At 46.3% G+C, this 27,178-nt stretch overlaps 6 protein-coding genes across 6 annotated transcripts; 4 read left to right on the top strand and 2 right to left on the bottom strand.

The window, feature by feature from the left end:
- Positions 1–286: 286 nt before the first annotated feature.
- On the top strand, positions 287–1,521 carry DFL_004936 (uncharacterized protein; the record flags this gene model as incomplete). The annotated part of the gene is made up of 4 exons (XM_067634116.1): positions 287–335; positions 422–711; positions 816–1,311; positions 1,391–1,521. 4 exons carry the CDS (start codon positions 287–289, stop codon positions 1,519–1,521), a joined length of 966 nt encoding a protein of 321 aa, XP_067492217.1.
- Positions 1,522–2,721: 1,200 nt separating this feature from the next.
- Positions 2,722–8,229, top strand: DFL_004935 (uncharacterized protein; the record flags this gene model as incomplete). The annotated part of the gene is made up of 11 exons (XM_067634115.1): positions 2,722–2,830; positions 3,045–3,467; positions 3,527–4,053; positions 4,111–4,608; positions 4,682–4,840; positions 4,899–6,916; positions 6,990–7,093; positions 7,153–7,235; positions 7,303–7,426; positions 7,484–7,981; positions 8,039–8,229. 11 exons carry the CDS (start codon positions 2,722–2,724, stop codon positions 8,227–8,229), a joined length of 4,734 nt encoding a protein of 1,577 aa, XP_067492216.1.
- Positions 8,230–8,851: 622 nt separating this feature from the next.
- Positions 8,852–9,626, bottom strand: DFL_004934 (uncharacterized protein; the record flags this gene model as incomplete). Its single annotated transcript, XM_067634114.1, has 3 exons — positions 8,852–9,259; positions 9,327–9,500; positions 9,606–9,626. 3 exons carry the CDS (start codon positions 9,624–9,626, stop codon positions 8,852–8,854), a joined length of 603 nt encoding a protein of 200 aa, XP_067492215.1.
- Positions 9,627–10,049: 423 nt separating this feature from the next.
- On the bottom strand, positions 10,050–13,185 carry DFL_004933 (uncharacterized protein; the record flags this gene model as incomplete). The annotated part of the gene is made up of 7 exons (XM_067634113.1): positions 10,050–10,134; positions 10,223–10,610; positions 10,682–11,347; positions 11,406–11,963; positions 12,041–12,215; positions 12,276–12,577; positions 12,654–13,185. 7 exons carry the CDS (start codon positions 13,183–13,185, stop codon positions 10,050–10,052), a joined length of 2,706 nt encoding a protein of 901 aa, XP_067492214.1.
- A 1,067-nt stretch (positions 13,186–14,252) lies between these two features.
- DFL_004932 (uncharacterized protein) lies at positions 14,253–17,222 on the top strand (the record flags this gene model as incomplete). Its single annotated transcript, XM_067634112.1, has 4 exons — positions 14,253–14,544; positions 14,614–14,758; positions 14,830–14,926; positions 14,994–17,222. 4 exons carry the CDS (start codon positions 14,253–14,255, stop codon positions 17,220–17,222), a joined length of 2,763 nt encoding a protein of 920 aa, XP_067492213.1.
- Positions 17,223–21,053: 3,831 nt separating this feature from the next.
- On the top strand, positions 21,054–21,656 carry DFL_004931 (uncharacterized protein; the record flags this gene model as incomplete). The annotated part of the gene is made up of 1 exon (XM_067634111.1): positions 21,054–21,656. One exon carries the CDS (start codon positions 21,054–21,056, stop codon positions 21,654–21,656), a length of 603 nt encoding a protein of 200 aa, XP_067492212.1.
- Positions 21,657–27,178: the final 5,522 nt, after the last annotated feature.

Genomic DNA, 27,178 nt, shown 5'->3' with positions numbered 1-27,178 from the left:
TAATAATAATAACAATTTAATACCAGCAATGCTATTCTTTACAATCCCGCAGTTATTAGAGACCGTGTTGGCGGCGATAGTAATCACAGGTGTTTGTTTCTGTGATTCCTGAATGCGGGTGACCCTCGGCTGATGCAGACGACCTGGGTCGGCACTTGCTGGAAATTCACCGTTGAGGCTTCTATCTGCACTTCACACCTTGAGCTCGAACAAACGTAACAAACTAGCCGCGGCTGACCTATGTACTGGTGTGCGTATATCTAAATCGATTTAAATCTCCTTCAAGATGTCACTCCCCACAATCCTCGTTGTCGGCTCGCTCAACACAGACCTGGGTATGCATACATCCGTTGTGTCTGTAACTGCTAAATTTTGAACGGTGAGGAGCTCACATTTAACAACGTCGAAAACTCCCATGCAGTGACAAACACTTCTCGTGTACCAGACGCCGGCGAGACCATCCAGGCAAACTCTTTCGCAACCTTCAACGGAGGAAAGGGTGCGAATCAGGCTGTTGCTTGTGCTCGTCTCTCGCGGCTGAAAACCCCAGAGGGTATCATTACCGCACCTTCAGCCTACGTTCGAATGGTTGGCTGCGTTGGAAACGACGATTTTGGCACCTCACTGAAGAGCAGCCTTAAATCTGATGGCATTGATGTCGAAGGAATTCAAGTTTTGGATAATGTGGCCACAGGTGTCGCTGTTATTTTGGTAAAAACAAAGCAAAACAAATTACCTGCAATTAGTCCCTGCCTTTAAATATTATTTCTATGTTGCGGCAGGTTTTAACGAGGGGTATCGGCGCGAAATAATAGGTCGAATCGTCTGGCGAAAATAGGATCTTGATAACGGCTGGTGCTAACGGATTGTGCAAACCGTCACCCTCTTATTTTTCGCTAGCTCCCGCTCTCCTTGTCCTACAATTGGAAGTCCCATTGGGAACAGTTCTAGAGTTACTTAGACTGGCATCCGGAACATCTCCACCTGTACCAACTTTGCTCAACCCGGCACCAGCAATTGAGCTCCCAGATGATGCATACAAAAGCATATCTCATCTAGTAGTGAATGAGACCGAGGCTGCAATTCTCGGGGGTGAACCCGTACGAATTGAGTCGGATACACAGATGATCGAGGATTGCCAACGAGCATCCCAAAAGTTTGTGTCAAAGGGTGTCAAGAGTTCTATCATCATTACCCTTGGAGCCAAGGGCGCATTCTGGTACGATGCACAGTCGGGTAAGAACGCTCTAGTACCTAGTGAAAAGGTAAAGGTTGTAGATACAACTGCTGCAGGAGATACATTCATTGGAGGTTTGTGCTCTCTGTTTACCCAACTTATTAAAACTAAGTACTGGACATGGAAATTGATATTCGATTTGTCCGAATTTAGCCTTTGCGGTCAAGATTGTCAACGGATACGACGTTGCTGAGGCCGTAGCCTATGCTACCAGAGCGAGTGCGAAGACGGTTACCAAACAGGGTGCACAATCTTCTATCCCGTGGAGGGATGAATTCTCCTAAGTGATAAATTCTCGAATCGCAGCGGGGCCAAGGCATAGGTAGTCGAGAGGACCGTCGACAAGTTTAGGACGAACGCCACGGGGATATATCATGGTTCTAGCTGGGGCCGATGCGCCTACCCGCTGCTGGAGCTGCTCAGAAGTTTTTGTGTAACCCGGTATGTAGGGACGTTGGTGTGTCACAACAGCCAAGACTTTTCCGTAGCTAGCTAGTAGGAGAAGCTGAATTCATCGCTCTTGCGATATACTTGTGGCATTTTGAAAGTGCTTGTGTTGTATATAAGCAGTCGCAACGGATCCCGTATTGTGGCCCGACAGACAAAGTGTTCGGTACTATAATTCTCCGTACATCTCGGGATATCTGTATTTGGGTTGGACTGTTACTAATTGATAAAGGTACAGAGTTGGATGCCGAAACCCGAAACATCGCCCGACCAAAGAAAGGGAGGGTTGAGCCAAGCGGCCATCGTTATCTCGGCGGGGTCGTGGCATTGTATCATGACGTGCACCATCTCATGAATTCATATGAACGAAGCCTTGGAATCGGCGTGTCGGCGTAGATTTGTGGGGCTTAGAGGCTCCAAGGTATACCTTACTAAGTACTCTCCGTATAGTTTGTATTGTCAAAAGCGGTGCCTGTTTGCAAAACGTTTGCAACTGCGGCTAAAACCGAGATCCCGGCAGCACCAAACCGCCAATGACGGTCCGTCGATGTAGCATGGATTCACGGACAAGACCGCCTAGAATTTCGATCCTCTCATAATCTCATGTTGTTTGTATCTACCCACTTTGAGCGTGAAAATACGATCGCGGTGCTCTCCATGTGAAAAAGAAATTAATTTAAAACATGACCCGTTAATTACTTACTTACCAACATACACATGCACTGCACACCACGCCGGTCCTCTGATTCTATCCCTCTACTAAGTCCCTTGATTTCATGACTCGTGTACTTTCCCGTTCTCTTCCTCCTCTTTCTTCTCCTCCTCATCTGTATCCTTAAATTAAGCATCGGCGGAATGTCAGTTTTACTCGTCGACCGATTGTACCTCCCTATTTGAAGTGCGACCTTTGTAGACGACATCACTGGCTAGTTGTGGTCGACTTGGTGTGCCCGCTGGTGTAAGATTTCAAGCTTTCGTCGTCTTCTATTGAGGCTCTTTTGATCCCACTATCCCCACCATCGATATCGACCACCGTCATGGCTTCATTATACCACCAAACTTATATTCTGACGAAGAAAAATATTCGCATTATCGCGTTACGGCATAGCTCTTCTACAGTATTCAGAGCCTTCTTGCTCCCAGTCGGTATGTAATTGAACCGAATATCAGAGCCGACGCCACGGCGCAGAAACCTTGCTCTTTTTGGATGATGAAATCGGTTTTCCATTGGCCACAAAATGCAGCAGGATCAACACAATTCCTAGATATGTGCGCATTGCCATATCCACCCATATCGTTAAGGAACGATGGCCACATTATTTTCACGTCTTAGACTAATCGTATATTTACACTGATCTAGCATTCGCATGGTTTCTGGCTTACGCGAAAAATCTATTTATCCCGGTTTCACAATTCGGATTTGGAGATCCCGCCCCCATTAGAAATTTGGCCGACAGTGTCGACAAAAAACTCCTTTTCGTGGACAACAATCTAGGGCCTATTGTTACTGATGTCATCGATCGCATCGCAAAACCTGTACGGGATGCAGGCCGGGCAGAGGTCGTGGTGCTTCGAGATAACGACGAGCTCTTTCAAGCCTGTCGGCCTAATTTAGCTGGGCAATCTAATTGTTTCGGAGCCGTCGTATTCAATGAGTTTCCTAGCGATGGCCAGGGCAAATGGAACTACACTATTCGAGCGGATGCGGCTTTATTGTTCGGCGCAGTTAGAAGTGATAACCATGACAACCCTGCTCAAAGGGTGATTATGCCATTGCAACTAGGTACTACCTCCTCGTATTCCGGCAGCGTATCCAGTTCACTAACTTAGTTTTCCATGAAGCTGTCGACAACGCTATAAATAATTCTACTGTGATCCCAAATGAATTTTTATATACATCACTAAGCGAAGAGGAGAGAAAGGATCGTATAAGAACCCGCTATATGGGCGCCCTGATCAGTGTTTTAGCTGTTGCATTTTCTATCTCAATGGTGGGAGTTAGCTATCATTTAACAGGAATGTTGGCCACGGAGCGCCAAATCGGCTTGAGTCAGCTTATCAACAGTATGGGTGGACGGCAATGGGCTCGGCTTCTCAGCCACCATATTGCGTTCTCTCTTGTCTACCTTCCTGGGTGGATTATGATATCTCTTGCGTTTGCATTCGCCGTCTTCCAAAAAACCAATCCCGGTATCGTTGTTATTTTTCATATACTTACAGGACTGGCTTTCAGTAGCCTGTCCCTTCTAGGCGGTTCGTTTTTCAGAAAATCACAGCTCTCTGGTATCACAATCGTTATTGGGTCGCTTCTTCTGGCTATCGTAGCGCAAGTCGTTTCGAAGCTATCGACCGGCGCTACAGCTATCCTTGTAAGTATATTATGCACTTCGATATGGACTGTACATGATCACTAATTGGGAAAATAGGGTGTCCTATTTACGCCGATGTCGTATGTTTACTTCATGATCCTCGTGGCCCGTTTTGAAAGAGAAAATATCGGAACGAATCTGCTTGAGCGAGCGCCCACATCGACGCACGCACTACCTGGAATTGCTTTCTTTGCTTTCATCATACTCCAGATAATCATTTATCCAATACTAGCTACTTTTGTTGAGAGTTGGCTGTATGGTACCGCTTCGCCCAATAGGACAATTGGAACGACATCCGAGGAGAACGCCATCGAGATCGAAAATTTTACTCGCAAATATCCGCCGAGTTGGTGGAGTCGTCGAACTAAAGAAACCGTTATCGCTGTAAACGATCTCTCCATAAACGTTAGGAAAGGTTGCATCGTATCGCTTTTGGGAGCAAACGGAAGTGGAAAGTCTACTACAAACAATGCGATCAGCGGCCTCGATACGATAAGTTCGGGAGAAATTCGTATATCTGGTGTCAAGACAGATCTCGGAGTCTGTCCTCAAAACGTAGGTTTCCCTTGCACTAGAGATGCTATGCACGAAATTGAACTGCATTTTTTGCTAACGGACTCCTGTCTAGAACGTTGTATGGGATGACTTGAGTGTTCTTGAGCACCTGCGCGTATGGCAATACTTAAAAGTCGGATACTTGGACACTGAAGAAATCGATGGAATTGTGAAAAGCTGTGATTTGGTCCAAAAGAAGGATGCTCTTGCGAAAACACTCAGCGGTGGACAGGTAAAGATGAATCATACTTGGTCCTCCTATGGCTCAATAACTAACAGGTGTTTACCAGAAACGTAAACTACAACTCGCCATAATGTTCATTGGCGGTAGCAAAATAGGAATTGTCGACGAAGCAAGCAGCGGGCTTGACCCCTTATCGAGAAGGAAACTTTGGGACATTATTCTGTCCGAAAGGAACAAGCGTACCATTCTCCTCACGACTCACTATCTTGAAGAAGCCGATTTTCTCTCCGACTATATCGTTATCCTCAGCAAGGGACAACTTAAATGCGCTGGAAGTTCCGCGGAGTTGAAGGCAAGATATGGTGGAGGCTATCGAGTCCACTGCTTCGACGATGGTGCACCCCCGATAATCGATGGTATCCCAGGGAAACAGCTATATGACCAAACTGTATATCGTGCTGATGACACGGTTGGAGCTGGTGCTGTTATCAAAGCACTCAATAAACTAGACATGAAGGACTTCCACATAAATGGGCCGACTATCGAAGACGTATTCCTTAAAGTGGCCGAAGAAACCGCAGCAGCCCGAGTATCTGTTGCCGGCACACAAGAAAAGCAATCAAAGGTCGAGTTGTACACTGGGAAACGAGTCGGAATGATCCCACAGGCATGGATTATGTTTCAAAAACGGTTGGTTATATTACGACACTCCTTGTTTCCCATGATCGCAGCAGTCCTAATCCCGATCCTCGCCGCCGGTATTACGCTTCGGTTTTTGAAGGGCTTCGAGGTTGCTTCCTGCAACCCATCGGCTGCCATGAGCAATTTTGAAAATGTCAACATCTCAAGTTTGGACATCGATGTGGATATAATCTTTGGTCCTCCAGAAGCCGTAGGGCTTCCAGCTGCCTTTAAGCTCCAAGAGGTATTCGGTGGATTTTCCGAGGGCCCAATAGGTGGCTCCGATGGCTTTGACGTCTTGGAGCTCCTAAATAGTACGCATGTGGTCAACTCGTACGATTCTTTCATTAACTACATTAAAGACAACTACAAGGACGTTATCCCTGGCGGTTTCTGGCTTGCAGATGGAGCACCAACTGTTGGATTCGTCGGTAACGATGGAGGACTCTATAATGCCCTCCTTGCATTAAACATCCTCGACAACCTGCGTGACAACGCTACCATCATCACGACTTATACCAACTTTGATGTTTCTTTCGGACCCGGTACAGGCGACAGCCTTCAATTCATCACCTATTTTGCACTGGGGATGTCTGTCTTCCCAGCATTTTTTGTGCTCTATCCGACGCTTGAGAGATTGCGAAACGTCAGGGCTCTCCACTACTCTAATGGCGTCCGTGCTGGAAGTTTATGGATCGCCTACACTCTCTTCGATTTTATGTTCATTCTCGTTATCTCGGTCGTTGTCACAGTAGTTCTTGTGGCTAGCACTAGCGTATGGTGGAATATTGGCCATTTGTTTGCGATATTAATGCTCTACGGACTAGCGGCGGTCCTCTTTGCCTATATTGTCTCTCTGCTAGCAAAATCGCAGCTTGCAGCTTTCGCCATGGTCTCGGGTTACAATGCCGTTCTGTTCCTTTTGTACATGATCGGATACATGTCAGTCTTGACATACTCTCCAATCGAGGATCAGAACAGAAATATCCTCATTGTCCACTTCACCCTTGCAATCATATCACCAGTGCCGAGTTTCGTTCGAGGACTCTTTGCTTCGCTCAACCTCTTCCAAATCAACTGTCGCGATGATGCCTTTGTGCCTCCTCAAGATATGATTGCATACGGCGGGCCCATCCTCTATCTCGTTCTCCAGATCATTACCTACTTTTCGATCATGGTATGGTGGGAGAGTGGTGCGTATCGACTAGATACGAGACGAATACTTACCAAGACAAAAGATACTGAACGGGATGCCACTGAAACAGACCAAGAAGTTTTTGAAGAGTTGAAGAGGGTAGACAGCTCTACTGCTGACGGCTTACGGGTCCTTCATGTCTCTAAATCATTTGGTAAAGTTCAAGCAGTCGAGGACGTCTCCTTCGGCGTCAAGCCTGGTGAGATATTTGCACTCCTAGGCCCTAACGGTGCTGGAAAATCGACAACGTGAGTTATCTCCATCCTTTAAAACTAGGATACTGGTATTAAGTGTGGCCTTACTCATGCATCTGGGTTGTAGGATTTCGATGATACGGGGGGTTCTTCGTCCGGATTCCGGTGATATTTTCGTCCAAGGACTGAAAATGCATAGCAAAGATAAGCCTGAGGCGAGGTCTCACCTAGGTAATTGAAATTCTGTGCTGTATTAGTATGGGGCACATAATTGCTAACAAAAAGTATAGGTGTTTGTCCACAATTCGATGCGTGCGATCAAATGACGACCCGAGAACACTTGCGATTTTACGCAAACATACGAGGTGTCGAGGTAAATATTAGCGCTCAAAGGTGCCTTGGATTTTATTCACGTGGGTGCTAATATTTAAAACTGACAGAATGTTGATCATAACGTTCAAGTCGTCCTCGACGCTGTTGGATTGACAGAGTTCTCGGAGCGTATGGCTTGGAAACTTAGTGGTGGAAATCGACGAAAGTTATCTCTGGCGATCGCATTAATGGGTATCTATATAGTGACTCTTTGTGACGTACCCGATATTAACAGTGAATGACCTATAGGAAACCCTAGCGTTATGCTTCTGGACGAACCCTCGTCATCCATGGACTCTGCTTCCCAGCGCCTTCTCTGGAATATCCTGAGATCGATCGCTCCAGGCCGCTCCCTACTCCTAACCAGCCACAGCATGTTAGAAGTCGATGCTCTTGCAAATCGCGCCGGTATAATATCTAGAAAGATGCTCGCGGTCGGTACAACAGATTATCTTAGGGAAAAACATGGTAACCATTATCATATCCACATCGTACTCAAGTCGTCTCCGAATACACCCGATGAAGAGATGGAATCTGTGAAGTCCTGGATTTTGAACAACTTCCAAGGCGCGGAGGTGGAGGATAAATCGTTCCACGGACAGACCAAGTTTAAAGTACCATCCACCATGACTTTCGGGGGCGAAGAAAGCCCGGTCGATGGTGGGATTAGCAGGACGGACAGCCAAGAGGAGAAGGTTAAGGCTCAACAGCGTAACGAAACTATTAACACTTTATTCCAGTTACTTGGTAAGTTAGCAGTCCCCTATGATTTTATTTGATCTTGATTACTAACGGCGTAAACAGAGGGAAACAAGGAGAAACTCGGTATCGATTTCTACTCTATCAGTCGAACATCGATGGACGAGGTCTTTTTGAATATTGTTGGTAATGCCAATGTTGTTGAGGAGGGATACCAGCTAGAACAGGAGGGGTCGAGAAAGAAGCCTGTCAGCAAATGGAGAAGGCGGAAGGCCAAGAAAACTGATGGCGCATAGCGATGTTTTAGCCGATTGGTTTGGAAGATTCACATATGTATATCTATCTTCGCATTTCCGGTAATTTTTTTATACACCCAGAGCTCGTTACTAAAGCATATTGTGGATCTGATTCGCTGTCTGCTGACCTGTTGTAAAACGTCGAATGGTGCACTAGAAGCTGAATGTATTCTAACAAGAAAACGTGGGATTTACAATCCCATAAAACCCTAATAATCTATGCGACCTAATCTCTAACGGCGTCTTTAAATATGAATTTGAAATTTGGCGTTGTCAACTTGATAATACGAGTAAGGTATCCGCTACGGGTGGTTGATTAGAATCGGATAGGCCGGTCCTTGCTGGGATGAGTGATGTGTCTTTAAAGGCATTCAGGAAGCCGAGGTGTTAATAAGCTCGCAGATCTGAAAGTTCACATGATATCGCAAAAAAAAAAAAAAAAAAAGTCGCATTTGTGTACAAAAAACAAGGAAAGGAAAGGAAAGGAAAGGAAACAAAGAAACAAGCTAGTTTAAGAAATTATATCTTTTGAATGCTACCACCGCCCCTCTCCATCAAGTCCCTACTATTCGCCCCAAGTCTTCGTTTGTCCCTCAACTATACAAGCTCGGAGACGGGAAGTTTATTTGTCCTTCTTTGCAGTCGATTCGGCCTTGATTTGATCGCTCAATTCGTCATACGCCCTTCCAAGTCCCTTGGATTGTTCCTTCAATGCATGGAGCTCAATGTCCTTCTTCCTCAGTTCCTCCTTCAATCCTTCGTAGTCCTGAATTCTCTTGTTTCCACTGCTTCTTCCGAGCTTAACCTCCTCTTCGAGACGAAGAATATCGAGAATGAGAACATAAGTGCGGTTGAGGATTAGGGATAGGAATAGAGTGAAACCACAGAGATACATGTTTCTCTGGGAGTAGAATTTTCGAGCTTGGACTTCGGTACGTTCAGGGCCTAGAATCGCGGTAGCACCTCCACGGGGACCGTTGCCGTGAGTGGCATCGATAAGCTCCCGTTGGACACGGTAAACACGGTTAACCTGTCAAAAAGAAGGCGTGTAAGTAGGCTACCCAGAGGTTGTGTTTTGAACTGGAATATAGACTTACGCTGTCGATGAATAAAATGAGGATGAAAATGAAGGTTATTTTGAGACCGTACTGGAGTTTCGCAATCAGAGGGTTTGTGCTGATAAATGTGAACATCTGCCTTCTCCAGGTGAGCGGAAGCGGGAAAATGAGAACCATGAAGATTCCCATCTCAAGCATGAGGAGGGCGAAGACCTAAGGTTGTAAGAGAAGTTGTCAGTATCCGTCCCGCCTGATCTTGAATGTGAAGGCCGGCCGTCTGTTCGCGTGCTTGGTTTCAGGTTCCAAAAAGGAACTTACAAGAGAGTAGTAGAGCGTCATCTTGGGAGGTGTTTCGGGACGCCGATGCTAATATCCGAGCTGAACGAACAGGATCTCTTATGGTTGAAAGACGTGTTCTACGAAGGTAATAAGAAAGAAGGATTGGGATAGAGAAGAGGAGGGTCAAGTTTGGAGTTGGGTTGTTGACACCTGTGACACTTTTTCTGGTGCCTGGCTGTTTTGGCGGGGTGACGTAACGACACCCCAAAAACGGCGCACAGGCCCGCTAGCAATAAATTGCTGTGGACGTCAGACAGCCGAAGACACCACAAGCATTCCACTGGCATTGACATGACTACATTCGATAATCTAAGTACTTAGCCGCGGTAGGTAGATACATGTGCGGATGCTAATTCGATACATTGCAAGCAGCTAGCAGGCAATGATGTCCATCTGCTCGTTCATATCTACTCGCTACTTAATTTACAGGTGGCTTTCAAGCCGGCCAATATGTTCATCTACAACAGTCCACTCAGGCCATATCGCCCGGATTGCTTCCCAGATGTTTCTGAAACAGAAAAATCACGTGTTAGCATAGTCTTACTTGGTAATATTGAAGTAGTATGAGGAGTAATAGTAGGGGGTGTTGGGCTCACCTGATATAAACAATTTCAACTCCCTTCTTAACTTCATCCGGCAACTCCTGTCCATCCTTCCTGTTCTGCTCGGGCAAAAGCACCGTCTTTACACCCGCTCGCATAGCTCCAATGGCCTTCTCACGAATACCGCCAACAGCTGTAACCTTTCCTCGAAGAGACATTTCTCCAGTCATAGCTATCTGTGGTGAGACTTTTTGTCCCGAGAATAAAGAGATGAGGCAGATCGTGATCGCACAACCAGCCGATGGCCCATCTTTGGGAACACCACCACTTGGGCAATGAAGATGGACACTCCTATTCTTTAGAATATCCTCTGTCGGGTCACTAGTTAGGCCTAGAAGTGTGGCGTTCGACTTCACCCAAGTGAGGGCAACCTCGGCGCTTTCTAGAATATAACATCGTTAGCGTTAATATCACTCATGCAATCATAGGGCTCAGGGCCGCAAAAATACATACCTTTAAGGACCTTGCCTAGGTGACCTGTGAGATGAAGTCTTCCGTTACCCGGATAATCCGAACATTCAATGAACAGAACTGAACCTCCGACCCCGGAACTGTACGCAACAAGCCCGGTTACAATACCTGGCCGTAGGTCTCGTTCCACAATCTCTTCCTCGTACTTCTCGATGCCAAGGATGTTCTCGACATCTTTCACTGTCACATTCCGCCTGTAATTTTCAAGTTTACCTTCATCCCTAGCTTCCGCAAACTCTACTGCCTTTGCTCGACAGACGCTACCGATCTCGCGTTCCAAGTTTCTCACGCCAGCTTCTCGAGTATATGATTGTATCACTTTAAGAAGCACTTCATCAGACAATTCGAGCTGTTCTGTCTGCAGGCCGTTGGCCTGGAGTTGCTTCGGAACCAGATATCGGGAGGCGATGGCCTTCTTCTCCAGTGTCGTATAACCGCTGAGATAGATCATTTCCATACGATCAAGAAGGGGCGCAGGTATCGTTTCCAACGAATTGGCGGTGGCAATGAACATCACCTTTGAAAGATCAAGAGGTATGCCCATGTAGTGATCGGTGAAAGACCAATTTTGCTCAGGGTCGAGCACCTCGAGCATAGCAGCTGATGGGTCGCCATGGAAGCTACTGCCTCCTAGCTTATCGATCTCGTCTAATGGTCTAGGTTAAACAGGCGTTACAGGATTCCAGTACGGAATATATGAGCTTACCTAGGAGAATGACAGGATTGACCACTCCAACCTTCTTTAACGCGCCAACAATAACACCTGGTAATGCTGCTACATACGTCCTGCGATGGCCTCTAATTTCCGCCTCATCCCGAACACCGCCCAGGGATATTCTATGGAACTTTCTTCCTAGAGCAGTGGCGATGCTCTTCGCGAGCGAGGTCTTGCCGACGCCGGGAGGTCCAACGAGTAACAGAATTGGAGATTTGTCTTGGAATTTCTTAGGCGCAGGGGCGGCTTCCTTGTCGCCAGTCGCTTTGGCAGCTGCCACTTGAGAATTTTCGTCTTCAAGTTGTTTCTTCAGTCTTAATACAGCCAAATACTCGAGAAGTCTCTTTTTGACCTTATCCAAGCCGTGGTGATCATCGTCCAGTTGCTTCCGGGCTCGTGATAACATCGAAGAGTCAAGTTTATCATCCGTAGTCTTAACCCATGGTACTTCGATGATGTTTTCTATATAGTTCCGACAAACTTGGTACTCGGCCTGGGCAGGCATCATTCTCTTCAGACGCCTCAGTTCTCGCTGGACAACAGTAGCAGCTGTTGAAAAAAATAAAAAGAAATTTGTTAGATGTTTCAAAAACCCATGAGAATCCGTAGGAGAGACAGATGCATACCTTCAGGACTCAGCTGACTCTCTTGAACTCGCTTTGCTAATTGGCCATGCTCATCCTCTGGATCATCATCGTCGCGGGCTTGCTGGAACTGTCTGAAGCGAGGGGCCCTCATCAAACTAGTGTCAGGACGTTTGATGACAATCTTTTGTGAATTTTTGAGCTGCTGGCGGACGGCCTAGAGTTTTCAGGTCAGAAATGGGTTAAAATCGAAGGCACAGTCCTTTCAAATGCTTACATTCATATTTCGAGTGAGAACCTCGACTGCTTTCTCAAGTTTCTCATTGACGGTCGGAGCTGTCATCATTGCCAATTGGTCCGTATAGCTAGCGTCCACGACGCTGACCATGAAATAAGCCAGACCAGCGGCCTCAGAGGGGTCTTTGCCCGATACGAACTGGTCGGCCCGACGAGCCAGTAACGGTGGGAGGCCTGTACCGGTACGCAAAGTCAATGCAGACATGCGAAGCAGTATTATGAGCTCCTTCGTAAGGGCTTTTATTTCCAGGAAATTCTTTTGGCCTACAGCATCGACGGGTCCTAGGTATTTTGGTCGAATTAGTACCATGGATAGTGTAGATACGATATTTGATCATGGAGGCACAGCAAGACATACTATCCTCGATTTCAGAGTACTCCACATCCGCCTCGATATATGGGGTCTCTTGGATGATGCGTCCGAGCTTAAACACCGAGATTCCTTCTACGAGGACGGTGACACCCCCAGCAGTCTTTTCCTCGAGCCCGACGACCTTAGACGCTACACCATGAGTAAATAGGTCTTTCGGCGCGGGTATTTTCGGGTCTGAAGTAATAACAGCCTTTATGATCCTCTCGGTCATATCCTCTACGCCGAATGCCTCTCTCTCCTGTGGCGATTCAGAGGCACCTTCAACATGCCGTTGGTCGGCTTTATCCCGGATGAACTGCACCTGGGAAGGAGCCTTCAGGGGTACGCATCCAACTAGCTTATGGGCATTCGACAGAAATTCCTCAGCAGATTGGCCAAATACTTTCCGTAGAAGAGCAACAATATCGGGCCGATCGGTAATCTGGATACGTTTGGTTACACCAGGAAGTAGAACATGGCCGGGAGGCAAGGGGATTATCGGCAGGACCGTAGCCGGCACAGGATCCGGAGCCGACATGGTGGGCGGCTTGCGACCAAAGCCGCCGAGGAGTTTAGATAGGGTATCTATTGTGAAATAAGGGACCTGGAACGAGCTTGGGAGGTGCTTGTGGGTGGATTGGGAGAGGTTGGTCGTACGAGCAGCACACGGGTCGAGTCGAGTTGAAGAGAGAGGCGTCGAGGCAATCGCCCGGGGTGGTACCAGGTTATGAACAAGCAAGGGACAACTATAAGTCTAGAAGCATCTACGATGAGATCGTGATATATGTTTTAGTCTGCGAGATGTAGAAAGAAGATGTAGAGATGTTATTATAGATTGATGGTTTCGGTCTGCCGCGGTTGGAACTGGAGGAAGGAAAGAAGGAACACACGCGGACAGCTGGACTGGCGAATGTGATTTGCCGCGGGAACAACCGCACCCGGTTGGACCCACCACATCACCACATCCATCGTGGCCCAGTCTTGCAATCTTGGTACTTAAGTAGCTATGTGAGTAACTGAAAAAGAGGCAGAGCTTCAATACCATAGGATATATCTTTTGAGATAGCCGTTGTGCGTATGTATATGTGTCTGGAGTGAATGAGAGAAAGGTGGCGTTGCTGTAAATAATAATAATAGCCGTATGCATCTTGTAATTAGCCCGATCGAGACCCTCACAATTCACAACGGCACCAGCCTGGCCCGGTCTGGCCTCCTTGTTCGTTAATCTTCCGCTGTGTCTCCCAACCGCGCCTGCGAAAAGGAGTGGAGGTTTTCCATTGCATCTACAATACCTCTACTTACTTACTTAGCTAGTACTCATGCAAAATCTTCTCTTTCTCGATCAGAATTCAAATATATCCGACGACGTGACCCTTCCGAGGGCGAGGGCGAAGTGTCCACTTTATACGTACCATCGATATATAAGTATACATCTCTTCGGCTGCGCTGGGGTAGCAGAACTGGACACAAAGTACATCCAAAGTACAAGTACATATACATGCTCCTTGACTTCCGACCCCCTTGACGCCTGTTGAGAGGTCTCGACGTCTACGGCACCCTCAAAATAGACTTCCGCTACTTCTCGTCTCGCCTTTTCCTTTCAACATGGCTACGAAAGCGTCCAACACTGTCGCCGCAGCTTTAGCATCTGCCTCAGACACGCCCTTGACCCCTGCCAACTTCCAAAGACTGCGGCAACGATGGAAGGCGACAGTCACCGGAAAACATGTGCGGGTCAACAGCGACGATGTCTACTACGCCCTTTCCAAGCTGTCTGGCACTGCAGAACAGTATATAGCCAACATGCAGCCCTCCAGGGTTCACATATGGGAAGATCTTTCACCAATTCACTTATCAGTCAACTTTCGGAAATCCTACGAGAGATTACGGACAATCGGTGCGTGGTTCACTCCCTCCTTTAGCGGCGTGGGGGAAACGTTTTCGCTGATCTGCATCTGTGTAATAGCTCAATCATACTCCATCCCCGGTAGCATTCACTACCATGACCTTAATGTTCAAGAAACCATAATTCAGAGTCTTGATTTCATTAGTTCCGAAATTTACAATGCTAGTGTTGTTCAAGCTAAAGGTGAAAATTGGTGGAATTTTAGGTACGGCTTGAAGTTATCCCAGTATCATAAAGTCACTGCCAGGGATTCTAATACGAATTTTATATAATTAGGATCGGGGCACCGTTAGCTTTGGTAGATATTGCTATATTACTCTACGACGATCTAACACCAAGGCGGCGCCATGATATCGGCGCTACAATTATTAAAGTATAACACCTATCTTCAATTTAGAACAAGCCAATCTCGAACCGGAGCTCACATTCTTACTCGCCAGAACATCGGTAGCATCGGACAGCGTTCGCTCAAAGGCGCCAACAGAGCCGACATTTGCTTAGCATTGATCGGAGCCGGCGTGATAACCAACGAGGAAGCCGAAGTGTCACGAGGGAGATGGTGTCTATCCGACAAGGAGTACGACGGGGAGAACTCGATCTTCGAACTCGTCGAGAGTGGAGAAGGGCTTTACGAGGGTGGAAGCTATCTTTCCCACGAAATCTTCCCTTACACCGGAGGCTACGGTGTACAGCATTACTATTCACTATCGAAGGCCGTAAACGTCCTAAGCAAATCCCCCTATCACATCAACAGCACGGAGCTACAAGTAACATTCGCCGCCATCAATTCGACATTTTCCCCTGTGATGTGGCGAGGAATGATGATGGGTCACATTAGAGGGAGAGATATTGCCAGAAAATCCGAGCCAGACGCCTTCTGGGGCAATCTATTCCTTCAGTCCCTTCTCTACTTCGCAGATACCGAGCTAGTACCTCGGGAACACAGGATATTCTTTAAATCATTGGCTAGGAGTATATGGGAAGCTGCCCCGCTTCCTGATTTGTATGGCCTTAACATTACCCAGGCTTTCGGCATGCAAAAGGTCCTCGAAGAAAGGATCCCGCCGGCGGCTCCTCCTATCGGTACATTTGCTACCCCTATGTCTGATCGCATAATGCATCATAGACCCGAATGGGCCGCCGCATTGGCAATGTCATCTTCTAGGATCGGTAGATATGAGGCCCTCAACCACGAAAACTTGAGGCCTTGGTACCAAGGAGACGGGTTCTTGTACGTCTATACAGACAAAGACCCGCTGCATTTCTCCAACGATTACTGGCCGACAATGGACCCCTATCATACTCCTGGGGTAACAAACGGACAGAATCCGCAGGACCCCCCTGCATACAAATTTACCGCCCACCGGGACTGGGCCGGCGGATTGGACTGGAGAGGAACCCACGGATTAGCCGGATTAGATGCACTATCGACTGACAAAGGATCATCCGCTAAGAAGTCTTGGTTCTTCCTTCTGAACAGCATTATCGCCTTGGGTGCCGGTTGTGCTGGCTTGTCCGGAACTGAGGTGCATACCACCTATGAATCGAGAAACCTCCCTATTTCCGGATCCAACTTCAGCATCAACGGAGATTACCAAATAATGAACCCCGGGTGGATTAAACCCTGGGAAGAAACCCACGAGCAAGTCGATTGGGCCTATCTTGATAGCTTCGGTGGCTACGTGTTTCTAGATAAAGAACCCGTTTCTTTCAAACACGAAAAACGCAAAGGGAAGTGGACAGATATAAATCAATATCCAGATTATCTCGGTTTCAGCGATCCCATCACGAGAGAATACTTGACCATCTACCGGAACCATGGGATTGACCCCGAAGACGGGCGTTATGCTTATGCCTTACTCCCGAGTGCAAGTCCTGATGAGACTCGCGATTTTGCAACAATTCCACCCGTCAACGTTACCCACAATACTCCAAGGCTTCAGGCCATTCAGTTTAACAATACTGTCATGGCAAATTTCTGGTCTGGTGGGACAATCGGTTATCTAACCGCCGTTACGCCATGTTCAATCACATGGGGTTACAGTGGCGTCGAAGACAAGTACCTCACCATCTCAGTTTCTGACCCGACGCAGAAGGCCACGAGGGTCGTACTATTCCTCAATGATCCTGATATCGGCGGGGTAGCTGAAAAGGACGATTCGATTCAGTTACGCTGGGGAAGGGCCGGGGAGACAGGCTCTGTTACCATAACCGTCAATGTCGAAGGAACACACGGAAAGACTCATAGAGTGAGTTTCGAGAGAATCAGTTGGCGAGGAACGCTCGAGAGTTTACCATGGAGGCCACCGGTGAAAGAAACGGCCACGTCAACGACCACTACAGCCTCACGCCGCGTTCGACCGGCTGCCACTAAGAAACCATTTGCCAATAATGCTACCGTTATGTCTACAAAAGCTGGTCACAAACCAGCCCCAGCTAAATACAAGACCAGCACGATTAGCAAGACCAGTATCGGAGCAGTCAAGACAGTCAAGTCAGTCAAGCCAAGCGTTGGAACAGCCAAACCTAGCGTTGGAACAGTCAAGCCCAGCCCTGGAGCAACCAAATCCAGCCTCAGAACGCGCAAGTCCAGTCTCGAAACAATCACGCCCGAGGCTGCCACCACTTCTATAGTACTAAAAAGCACTACATACGCAGCATCCCATTAAACAACATCACAAGCGTTGATAATTATTCAGTCGGGTTTCGTTCCTTTCCTTTTTTTGGCGTTGGTGCTTTTGGATTTTGTTTGAATCGAATCTGTACGGAATCATATCGGTGGGAACTCGGCTGTCAATGGGTACACCTTTGCTTTCTCGCATCTTGAAAAGTTTATTTGAAGCCCTACCGTTTTCCGCTCCACGGATCATTGGCAATTTACAGCATTGTAAAACTCAGAAGATACCCATGTACAAAATATTCTCTTTCTTTGAATCCTAATACATATATTTTCCAGTTCTTGTAAACTCTTTTTTCTCGTTGCTTTCTAGCATTACAGGTACTAGCAGACACAAATGAAATGTTACATGGCACGGCATTGGGCAAAACTTGTTCCCCCGTATACCGTTAGATCAGCTGTCCGCCTGCAAAGTTATTCTTGAGAGATCATCTGGCAATCAAATTAATTTGACGAGTTCCGAAGAGCGGCGCGCGCACATACAAGGTTGGAAGTCATTTCAATGGCTTTCTGATGACCTAATGTTGGAATTGGAAATAGGACCAATATAAAATGCCTCTCAACATTAACCCAAATACCATCGCATGAACTTGGTTTTAAATTTAGATAACTTTATCTCCGGATCCATGGACAGAAGTCATTCAATGCTTTGCAGATAACCACCCTTGAATCATGAATGCAGGGTTTAAGCGTTTTCCATGTATACCGATATGTGTGACTACCTAGCTCGCCAGGTTGGAAGGGTGCATGTGTGCTACAGCTGTGCTGTTCAATAAACCATGCCCGTTTTAAAACCTGCAGGTAGCTGCGATTTCCGCTCTTAATAGCTACCTAAGGTGTCATATCTAGTCGACTACCTTCAGGGTAATCGGGAAAAAAGGACAGAAGCGAGAGGCTGCAAATCACAAGGATTTCAATTGAGTTCTAAATGGTGTAAGATGCGCAGGTTTACACTAGGCAGAGCTAGAGGGGTGGCGAGTGATATATCCTATAGAATACCACGGGTTCAAAACTAAGTTTTTTTTTTTTTTTTACTAGTCTACCGACCCCCTTACACCATCAGTAGGCTATAATGCATATTTGGGGACGGCGGGTAACTGTATCACGGGTGGAGCACATGATACAAAGGAAGGATCAACTTTAGTATTAGCAGGATTTCTGGAGAAGCGGCATAAGAAAACCCGTTAATGTATACATCTGTGTGTGAACGGAAATCCCTCCCTCTCGCGCGGGTTTGAGGGAACAGGCGGACGGAAAGGTTTGAGGAAAATGTGTTCGTGCAGCTCAGCGATAGTGGTATAATTAGAGCCGACTAGTCGCGTCGAATCTGTACGGATCGCATTGATAGTGGGCTCGTGCCAATCCTGTCGCTCCATCTTGACTCGTGATGGTTGTCAAAAAGCAAAAGGGCCTTGGGACTGCTGGGATACCCTCCCCGGAAACATCCATCGAGGGGACATACATCAGCATGGTAGCCACCTGTTCAGCACACTGGTTGACATGATTGTTTCGAAAGTTTCTTTTGCTAACTTTCAGTGCAACGGTCAGGACAGGTGGCTAAACAAGATCGTAGACAAGAAGCTTAAGAAAAGTAAAAAAAAAATACAAAAAAATCAAGGTATCAAGGTATCAAGATATCAGGATATCAAGGTTGCTTGTTAGTAACAGCAGCAGGGGATATTAACAGGGCTTCATGTCGCACATGTATGCAATGCAAGCCCCAGGATATGGCTCCACGATCTTCAAACGTTTAACTAGTCTAATCTGCACGCAGGCCAATAAAACTAGCGCAGAATTTCAGAGGTGCGAATCGATCACAAACTCTTCCAAGGAGTGAAGTGCCGATTTCGAAAATCTAAGGCGAGGAGATGTCAGCGCCAACTTTTCGACCAGACATGACAGTTCCATGGCAAAAGCAAAATACCAGGTATAAAACAACGTCCCCCGATATGGATATTGTTTACGAGCTCGTAACATATGCGATCAGCTTCGCCTCTTCCTTAATAATCCCGACAACGTCAAGGGGCGCTCGGAAATCTTTTGGATTTTGGGAATAATTGTGCCCATAGGAATCACCACGATGTAGCCATTCCGCTACGGGGTATCCCCTTGCGAAAAAAAAAAGATCTTTGCGCTCGATTATGAATAATAATAATGGTATTTCTATTATTAGAAAAAGCAAAATCGTAGATTTTCTGCAACGAGGAATCTGCATAAATGTTATTCCCTGGTAAGGAGAGACTCAAACCCTCTGTGCGACCAGACATAAGAGCTGTCGAAGTACGGGGATATACTACATATATGCATACATATCTCGCCGGGCGAATGGTACAGTTCTCGAGGTTTTGAGACCGGGCTATGTTACTTTATGTTTCATGTCATTAGAATTAGCCACTAAAATGTGGCCGAGCCTGGTTCCCAGACTATGTCCGAACAGAGTCGCGAATAACAAAGACGAAACCTGATGATAGACAGGGGGGTGTATCTTGAAGGTTAGAAGATGGTGGCCAACCAACGGCCTCAAATTATTTAACAATATGGACAAGGGTTATGGGAATGCATATCATAAGTTACCTCTAAGTAATGACCCTTATTCATTCCGAGGTGCCCTGAAGCGTCGCCCGAGACTCGTCGGCGAGATCAGGACAAGTCTGCCAGCCATAGATGAAGACACGAGGTACTACCGAGAAATATCTGGTTTTGAATAGTAATTACCTGGCCTGATATTGTATTCTACTTGTTATCGATACTGTGCAAATAGACCAAGACGCCACCGTTTTTTAGGGCGTATCGATGCCTGCTGAAGCGAGCACGATTCGATTAGTGTTATCTAAGAGATATTCGAAATCGCGCATCGGGTGAAGTGTCACAAAATGATAGGGTAGGTTCTCCAAGGATTTGTGCTTGGGGGAAAAAGAAACCCTCTAAGTTAGAGAGAGGGGAAGGGGGGTATGTAGTTGGATCGCAATAGCTACCCCGGAGAGTGAATGTTAGAAATGTGTTGTTTGTGGTGCATAAAGTCTTGTACCATGTGTTATTAGCGCTACGGGCGTCGCAAGAATCAGGAAAGCCCGGAGAATTCGAATTTGAAGGTTCATTCTATTCGCCGGTGACAAGGTCTTCTGCATATCTTATGGCTGATGGCTGCCAGGTTATGGGTGCTTAGGTAGTAGCTGGTGGGTGCTAGCGGGCGTTCGGTGACCTCTTTTTTGCGACTAGGCAGTGCAGGTTGGCCTGATGCCTGGCGGGCTGCAAGGTACTCGGGCATGTAGCAGCATGTAGGTCCATGTATCCTTATGTAACTTGTTCAATCCGTCCATCAGCCTTCATGCACGGCGTGGTATCATGTATTAAGTATCATGTATCATCTCGGGTAGAGGCAAGCTTAAGGCAACGGCCTCGGTTAGGTGAATTCGTGAAATATGCCCTATCAGAATCGGACTCTTCTTCGATTGTATCGTCTCCCTCCATGCATGGCTTCTATTCTTATGCCAGGTCTGAGACAACAATACGAACCTATCCCTGCCCACCTACATTGTCGCCCTCTTGAGCTGAAAGCGGTATCACTATCAAACGTCGGTATCGTCATTATTCACCATCAGCTAGCATTACATTAATTACCATCACCCTGGTTAGAATCTATCTGGAGGGTGCGTTGAGGAGCAGGGTACAGGCTTGGTCCCAGACGCCAATTACAACTAACCGCGAGTCGACACATGTGCACCACCAACTATCCCAAATCAACATCGCATCAAACCTCAGGTAGACACGTTCCGTCTCGTCTTCGAATCACGTAGAGCCGAAACGAGGATATTTCGCAAACATGTCGCGTTCTACCATCGAAACGGAGACACAAATCTTAACCAACTTCCTTCTTTCAAACTCGACTTTTCCTGATATGGTCGACTTGAAGACCTTCCGTTCTCTCTTTCCCAAGAACCTCCAACACCATCCTCACGTGAAGCATCTCTACAACCATCTGACCTTGAAACACGCTGCTACCCTTGAAACCGTTCGCAAGAACATCGATTTCGAAGCGAAGATGTCACACCAGCTTCTCAAACGCGAGAGACGAGAGACAGCTGCCCAAAACCGGGATGAAGACGCAGAAATGCTAAACCAGACGGATATTACTAACGTGATGGAGGTCTACGGGGAAATGCCTGCTCCAAAAAGCAAGATACTCCCCATCGAGGACATCGTCAAGTCGCTCGAGGTTGCCAATCAAAAGCTGCAGATGGAAATGGAAATTTTGGACGAGGACTGCGAGAAATTAACTCAGGAGATCAAAGACATTGTCGGGGACCTAAGTACCCTCAAGTTCGGAAGCTTTACGGGCGCAAACGAGGGACTCGTTGATAGTGTCATCGAGGACCTCGCGAGACTGCAGGATACCTGCGATCAGGTGCTGAAACCTGCCGACTGAAGTTTACCGAATCGCGGGACCCGCTGATCATGTCCGTAACCTTTCCCACGGAAAAATACACCGCCGGGGTGCGCAGTTGCGTATCCTCCTGTAAGAAGATAGACCTGGCCAGCCATCGCCAAATATAATAGCCTGGCGAAAAACCGTTGATCAGCCACTTTCTTTAGCCTGGCGATTCGGATGCAATAAAAAGGCTGCAGGCGCCAGTGCTTTGCTCTGAACATGCATACATTTATGGTACCGAGGTACCAGCTGGTACCACTCGAAGCCCACACGACGAAATCTGTACGTAACAAAATACAAGCAAGTAACCTATACTCAAGTACATTTCCGCAGTGTAAATACCAGTTGATACATTTTGCTCAGAGTCGACTTCGCCTCAAATACAAGAGTCTGCAGGGCCACAGATATCTATTGTAAATGACGTCGCCGCACGTCCCATCACGAGTTACAAAAACCAGTTCCCGTCAGGGTGGGGACGGTGCCAAGGAACCGAGAAGCATGTCTCACTGTCTCGTTTAGAATTGAGACAGAATGTCTTACCTTCCCTTCTTCCGTCCGAGCCATTCATTCGATTTGCTATAGCTATAATGGAACCACATATAACCTAGCAGTCGTGTTCGGATTTCAACTCGACTGGGATAGATCTAAGAAAAGATCAGCTCAAACATTGATCTTTTGGACTCGAGAAGCATGGGAATGGGCACAAAATGGTGGGGTAAGGCGACCACGAAAACTATTACCACTTCGAGCCATCTGCAAGCCATGCTTATTTTTATTCTTCTCGACTTACCAGGCACTCATTCGTTGACACATAAATCACCGTTGGCATATGCCGTCAGTACCCTTGTATACAGTTCGTTTATGTTTCAGTGGCATGTTGCGAGGAATAGCCAAGGATTGTCAAATCTGTTCATGCGATATCGTAAATCCGATTCAATTCTGGTGAGAACCCTTGTCAACCAGGTTACGAAGCGAACAAAAGAGCGATGATCTGCCTAGGAGCAGCTAAGGCGCAACGAAACGATGGTTCCCTGGATGTAAGAATGGGAAAAATAGCCTCTATTGTGTAAGAATTTCCCTTGTGGCGACAATATGCGAAGCCAGCGCTGTAGGCCTAGCTATTCTGGTGCCTTGGGAGAAAAGCGGTAAAGAAACGAAGCAATGACTAACCGATTCCGCCAAGCTGGTGTTTCGTGTGCAATGCAGCTGGTGTTCATCAGCACCCCTTGATATCGGTTCGGAACTAAATTCGAGTAATGATAATTAACTGATAGGGAACTAAAAGATCTATCGATAACTATCTGGATAGGAACAAATGAAATAAAACATCCTGTACATGAAGCAATGCCGCAGTCTCATCAGAACGCCGACTTCCTGAGCCAGATCTACCGAGCGTACTAACCTAGTCAGCAGCACCTTAATGGTTTTATGAAAGGCGACCACCAAAGAACGGCTAAAAGGGAAGAAATTGGCCACGGTAACGGTAATAACGTCGAAACTTATTACCATTACCACATCAAGCTTTATCATAAATCATCCAATCGTTCACCAGATCAGACACACAATGTTTTCCTATCAGCCAGCATTTCGTGACTCGGGGACATGCGGGAGGACCCCGCTCTCGGTTACCAGTCCAGCGATGCACCGTAATTGGCCAGAGTCTGACAGTTCCAGTTGATAACCCGGTTAGAACTGCCAGTAATGGAATAGTTATGGATCCGTTATGTGCAGGAAACTTGGTTTGGGATGGGTGCAGGGATGTCGTGATCCAGGTGACCTTTCTTTTCGGGACGCTACTGCATCCCGGGCTACATGCATCAAGCACCGCTCCACGGGCCTCACAAGTGCGGCTTGCCCAAAAGAAGGCTGAAGCGAGGCCCTGAGCGTTAATAATTCGCCAGGGTCAATTCATCGCGTACCTTGCAGATTCGCTTGGGGTTAATCAAATGTCGCCAACAAGCCAAGGTGATAAACAAACCCACTGGTGTGATGGCTGCAGGGGTCCTGTATCAGATTCTGTGGAAGCCGGTGCTTCTTCTCGAATGTTTCCTGATTAGTATGGTAAATGGAGGAACCTCTTTCCAAGTATTTCCAACTCCCCAAGACGAAATTAAATCTTCCCAACTGTCAACTTCTGAGATTACAATTGGGCGGAAAACTCTCTTTCTTTCAAACGGTACCTGAACCTTTCCTGATATGCCAACCCCACAACCTAGCGAAACACTAGCTCCCAGAATGTCAAGCAGGATTGTGAAGATTTGATATTAGCGATGTTCGGGCTTTCATCAAAATGCTACGTACGAGATATGCTGCAGATATGTGATATATCATAATTAATATACTAGATCGACTATTGTGGCCGCTGCGTAGTATCGAAATCCTTTCGGCCGGAACGGACAACGGGCATGCAACATGCTTATAACATATATCGCACCACGAATTTTCATATCAAATCACCAGTCGCTCCAAAATAAAATAAAATAAAATAAAATAAAACAAAATAAAACAAAATAAAGATAAAAATAAAAATAAAAATAAAAATAATAAAATAAAAATAAAAATAATAAAATAAAAATAAAAATAATAAAATAAAAATAAAAATAATAAAATAAAAATAAAAATAAAAATAATAAAATAAAAATAAAAGGGGGTTCCGGGATTCCATAGCTATAGATTCTGCTGTGAGTAGATGTACATTACATGACTCGGAGAATCCACCACACAGCTAGATCTCGATTTAAACAACACCATATATATTAAACTATCATCCCGAGAATGTTTGCTGTCTTTTGTGAGTGTTTCAATACGCGTGAATCTTCTTTAAACTTTTGAGGTTCTGTGCGTGTCTGGTTAATTATTCCGAGTTTTGATTCTAGATGCTTTAGGCGGGGCCTGGCTAAAATAGCTACCTATGGCAAGGGAGGCTTGCTGTATCAATCACAGATGTTTAATATAATGGTGTTGTTTTAGAATCATCATATTAGGCGTTTTGATACCATGATGTTACTTGTGAATACCATGTTTATGAGACCCCAGCGCACATCCGAAATATACGTTTTAGTAAAAACCGTGGCAACACAACAATATGCAACAAACATTCAGTTTCAATTTCGAAACAGACTATACCAGATACTAGTTTACGAGACCATGCTATGCCATATTTACGATCACTCCAATACTCGCTTAACGGACATGACTACCAGCTGGTTAGTGTGTTTGCTCAGCTATCCAAGCTTCGTCCCAATCAATTTGGCACTTTATCATTCTTATTACGGCGATATCTCGTCATGCCATTGCGCCATCAAGAGGGCGAAACATGAGATCCTGCAACATGCATCGCCCGGTTCGTCGTGTCAAAGCAAATAGCTCTAGAAATACACTGTGGACCCATTTTCTACAATTCTGCACCGTAATTTCGGGAAATAGAGGTTGGGCTGTGGAGACTTTGCCGCCTTCGACGGGAGAGGCATATGCATAAGCGGCTCGAGTCAGGGCTACTAAATCCTACATTCTATTACCAATGACTATGGTGCACGCTCCTAGTCTGTATCCACAATTGTACCAATTTCGTTTTAGCAGTACATAATTAATATCCGTTCAGATGAAGCATTGCAATCCATGGGCTGTACCCGTCTAGGGTCTTTCGGCCGGGATGAGCATTACCTTGGTACAAAATTAGGATTCCCAAGTTATTTTGGTGGATCAATGCTGCTATAACCTGACATCGATTTTATTCATTAAGCTAAGACTATGTTTGGGGCTAGTTATTTGCATGCTTCCTTCTGTAACGTTCGAGATAGACATCGGAAGTACCGGGGTTGTATCTTCTTCGGCTACCCCTCTGGTAAGCCCACTAGTTAAGCAGAGAATGCCGCCGAGTTACTGACGGGTCGCAGATTGCCACCAATACAGTGAATTCGGTAGTGCTCCGGTAGCTGAGAATGTAACATGAGCGGGATGTAAAGGTCGCCAACTGTTGCCGTCTTATGCACCTTCAATGCAGGGATCTCTGCGTGTGTCGCGGTTATCGACCTTCCCAATCTTGCACACTATCAGTGTCATCTGAGCTTTTCTCTGGGCTTAAGACTACGTCTAGCTAGTGCGGGGGGAATATCATGCCAAAAATCATTGTCTGCTTTTATCATGTTCATGTACGTTTGGACCTTGATCCTTCCCTCCTTGGCGGCCTACCTTGCAGAAGAGGAACGGTTGTACAGCAGCATTAATAAGCCTATAGCAAGGTGGAGATCCCCATGTCGTGTGACGACTCTGAGGCTGTGCTGGCGACATTTTTACCTGTGCATAATTCAATTTACAACAAACTGCTATTTTAAAGGCTACGGTGCTAAAAAGGATCGGGTCGAAGATTCTAATATCGCCGGTTCCGAACGGCTTTAGATCCAATCAACTGCATCAACAGGGTCTACACACAGGGGCAGCTTTGAGAAAATGTGTGAAAAATAAAATAAATAAAAAAGACGGAGTTTACATGCGATGAGGTGAGACTCAAATGTAAAGCGGGGCAATTATCGGGGCGCTGGCAAAACGGTACTCTCACACTTAGTAAATATAACGGTATCCACAAGAAATTGACGCTACTGCAGGTACCGAAATACAAAATTTCTGGGCGTGAGTCCAAGTTCCTGAGGTCTATGCAAGCCGAACTCTATACCATTGCCAGGTTTCATCTAGATGGGACCAGTGAATCTTGCGAAGTAGGAGTTGTCTATGCATGTGGTGGAGTCACGTTGACGACATCCCGAGCTTGGAATCGCTTTGATGGTCAGGTGCAGTATCCATAATTTCAAGGGATCCATACATATGCATAGATAAGATTGCATGAAATTGCCCCTTGGGAGACCCGGGTACTGGTGAATGTGGAAGTGAGAAACCGGCGATATCATCGTCAGTATGGTGCCAAGAGCCCTTGACATAGCTTATACATAGGAATCAACCCACCAGATGTGAAACGACCGATCATCCAAAGTAGATACCAGAAGCGTTAACAAACTGGTTTTATCTTCTACTGCTGCATGAAATTCGTCTCCTGCAGATGCAGGTACAGGACGAGGCGTCTTCTCGTTGAAACTCCAGAATCCACCACTATCATCTTCGCCTTGATTATAGATCAAATTCTCAGTAGGCACTGGAGCCACCAAAGACGAAATATCTAGATCGCGATGTAAATTATAGCTATTTAGATATTATCTGACGTTTATGGAGAGAATTCTAGATACCTATCCGATTGTTAATAGCAGTTTCAATAAAAGCCGCATGCCGTGGTACCAGCGCAATCGCAAAGATCCGGAGTGCAAAATTAGCCCCAAATCAATTTAGTAAACTATCCGATATTTCTCGCTCAAGCTGCCAATTTCGGTGACCAGTATGGGGCCGACAGGGGACCCTTCTGTGCCTCATTTTGCTTCTTCTACCAGCCATTTTTATGGCGAGTGCGCGTTGACCCCCACAAATACTGGTGCGTGATGCCCCAGGTATTCGGTATCCCTGTTGGTCCCGAC

Source organism: Arthrobotrys flagrans (genome assembly GCF_004000055.1).
Source record: "Arthrobotrys flagrans strain CBS H-5679 chromosome Unknown unitig_0, whole genome shotgun sequence".
Lineage (NCBI taxonomy): Eukaryota > Fungi > Ascomycota > Orbiliomycetes > Orbiliales > Orbiliaceae > Arthrobotrys > Arthrobotrys flagrans.
The sequence above is the reverse complement of the archived record's forward strand: the minus strand, read 5'-3'. Positions and strand labels throughout refer to the sequence as shown.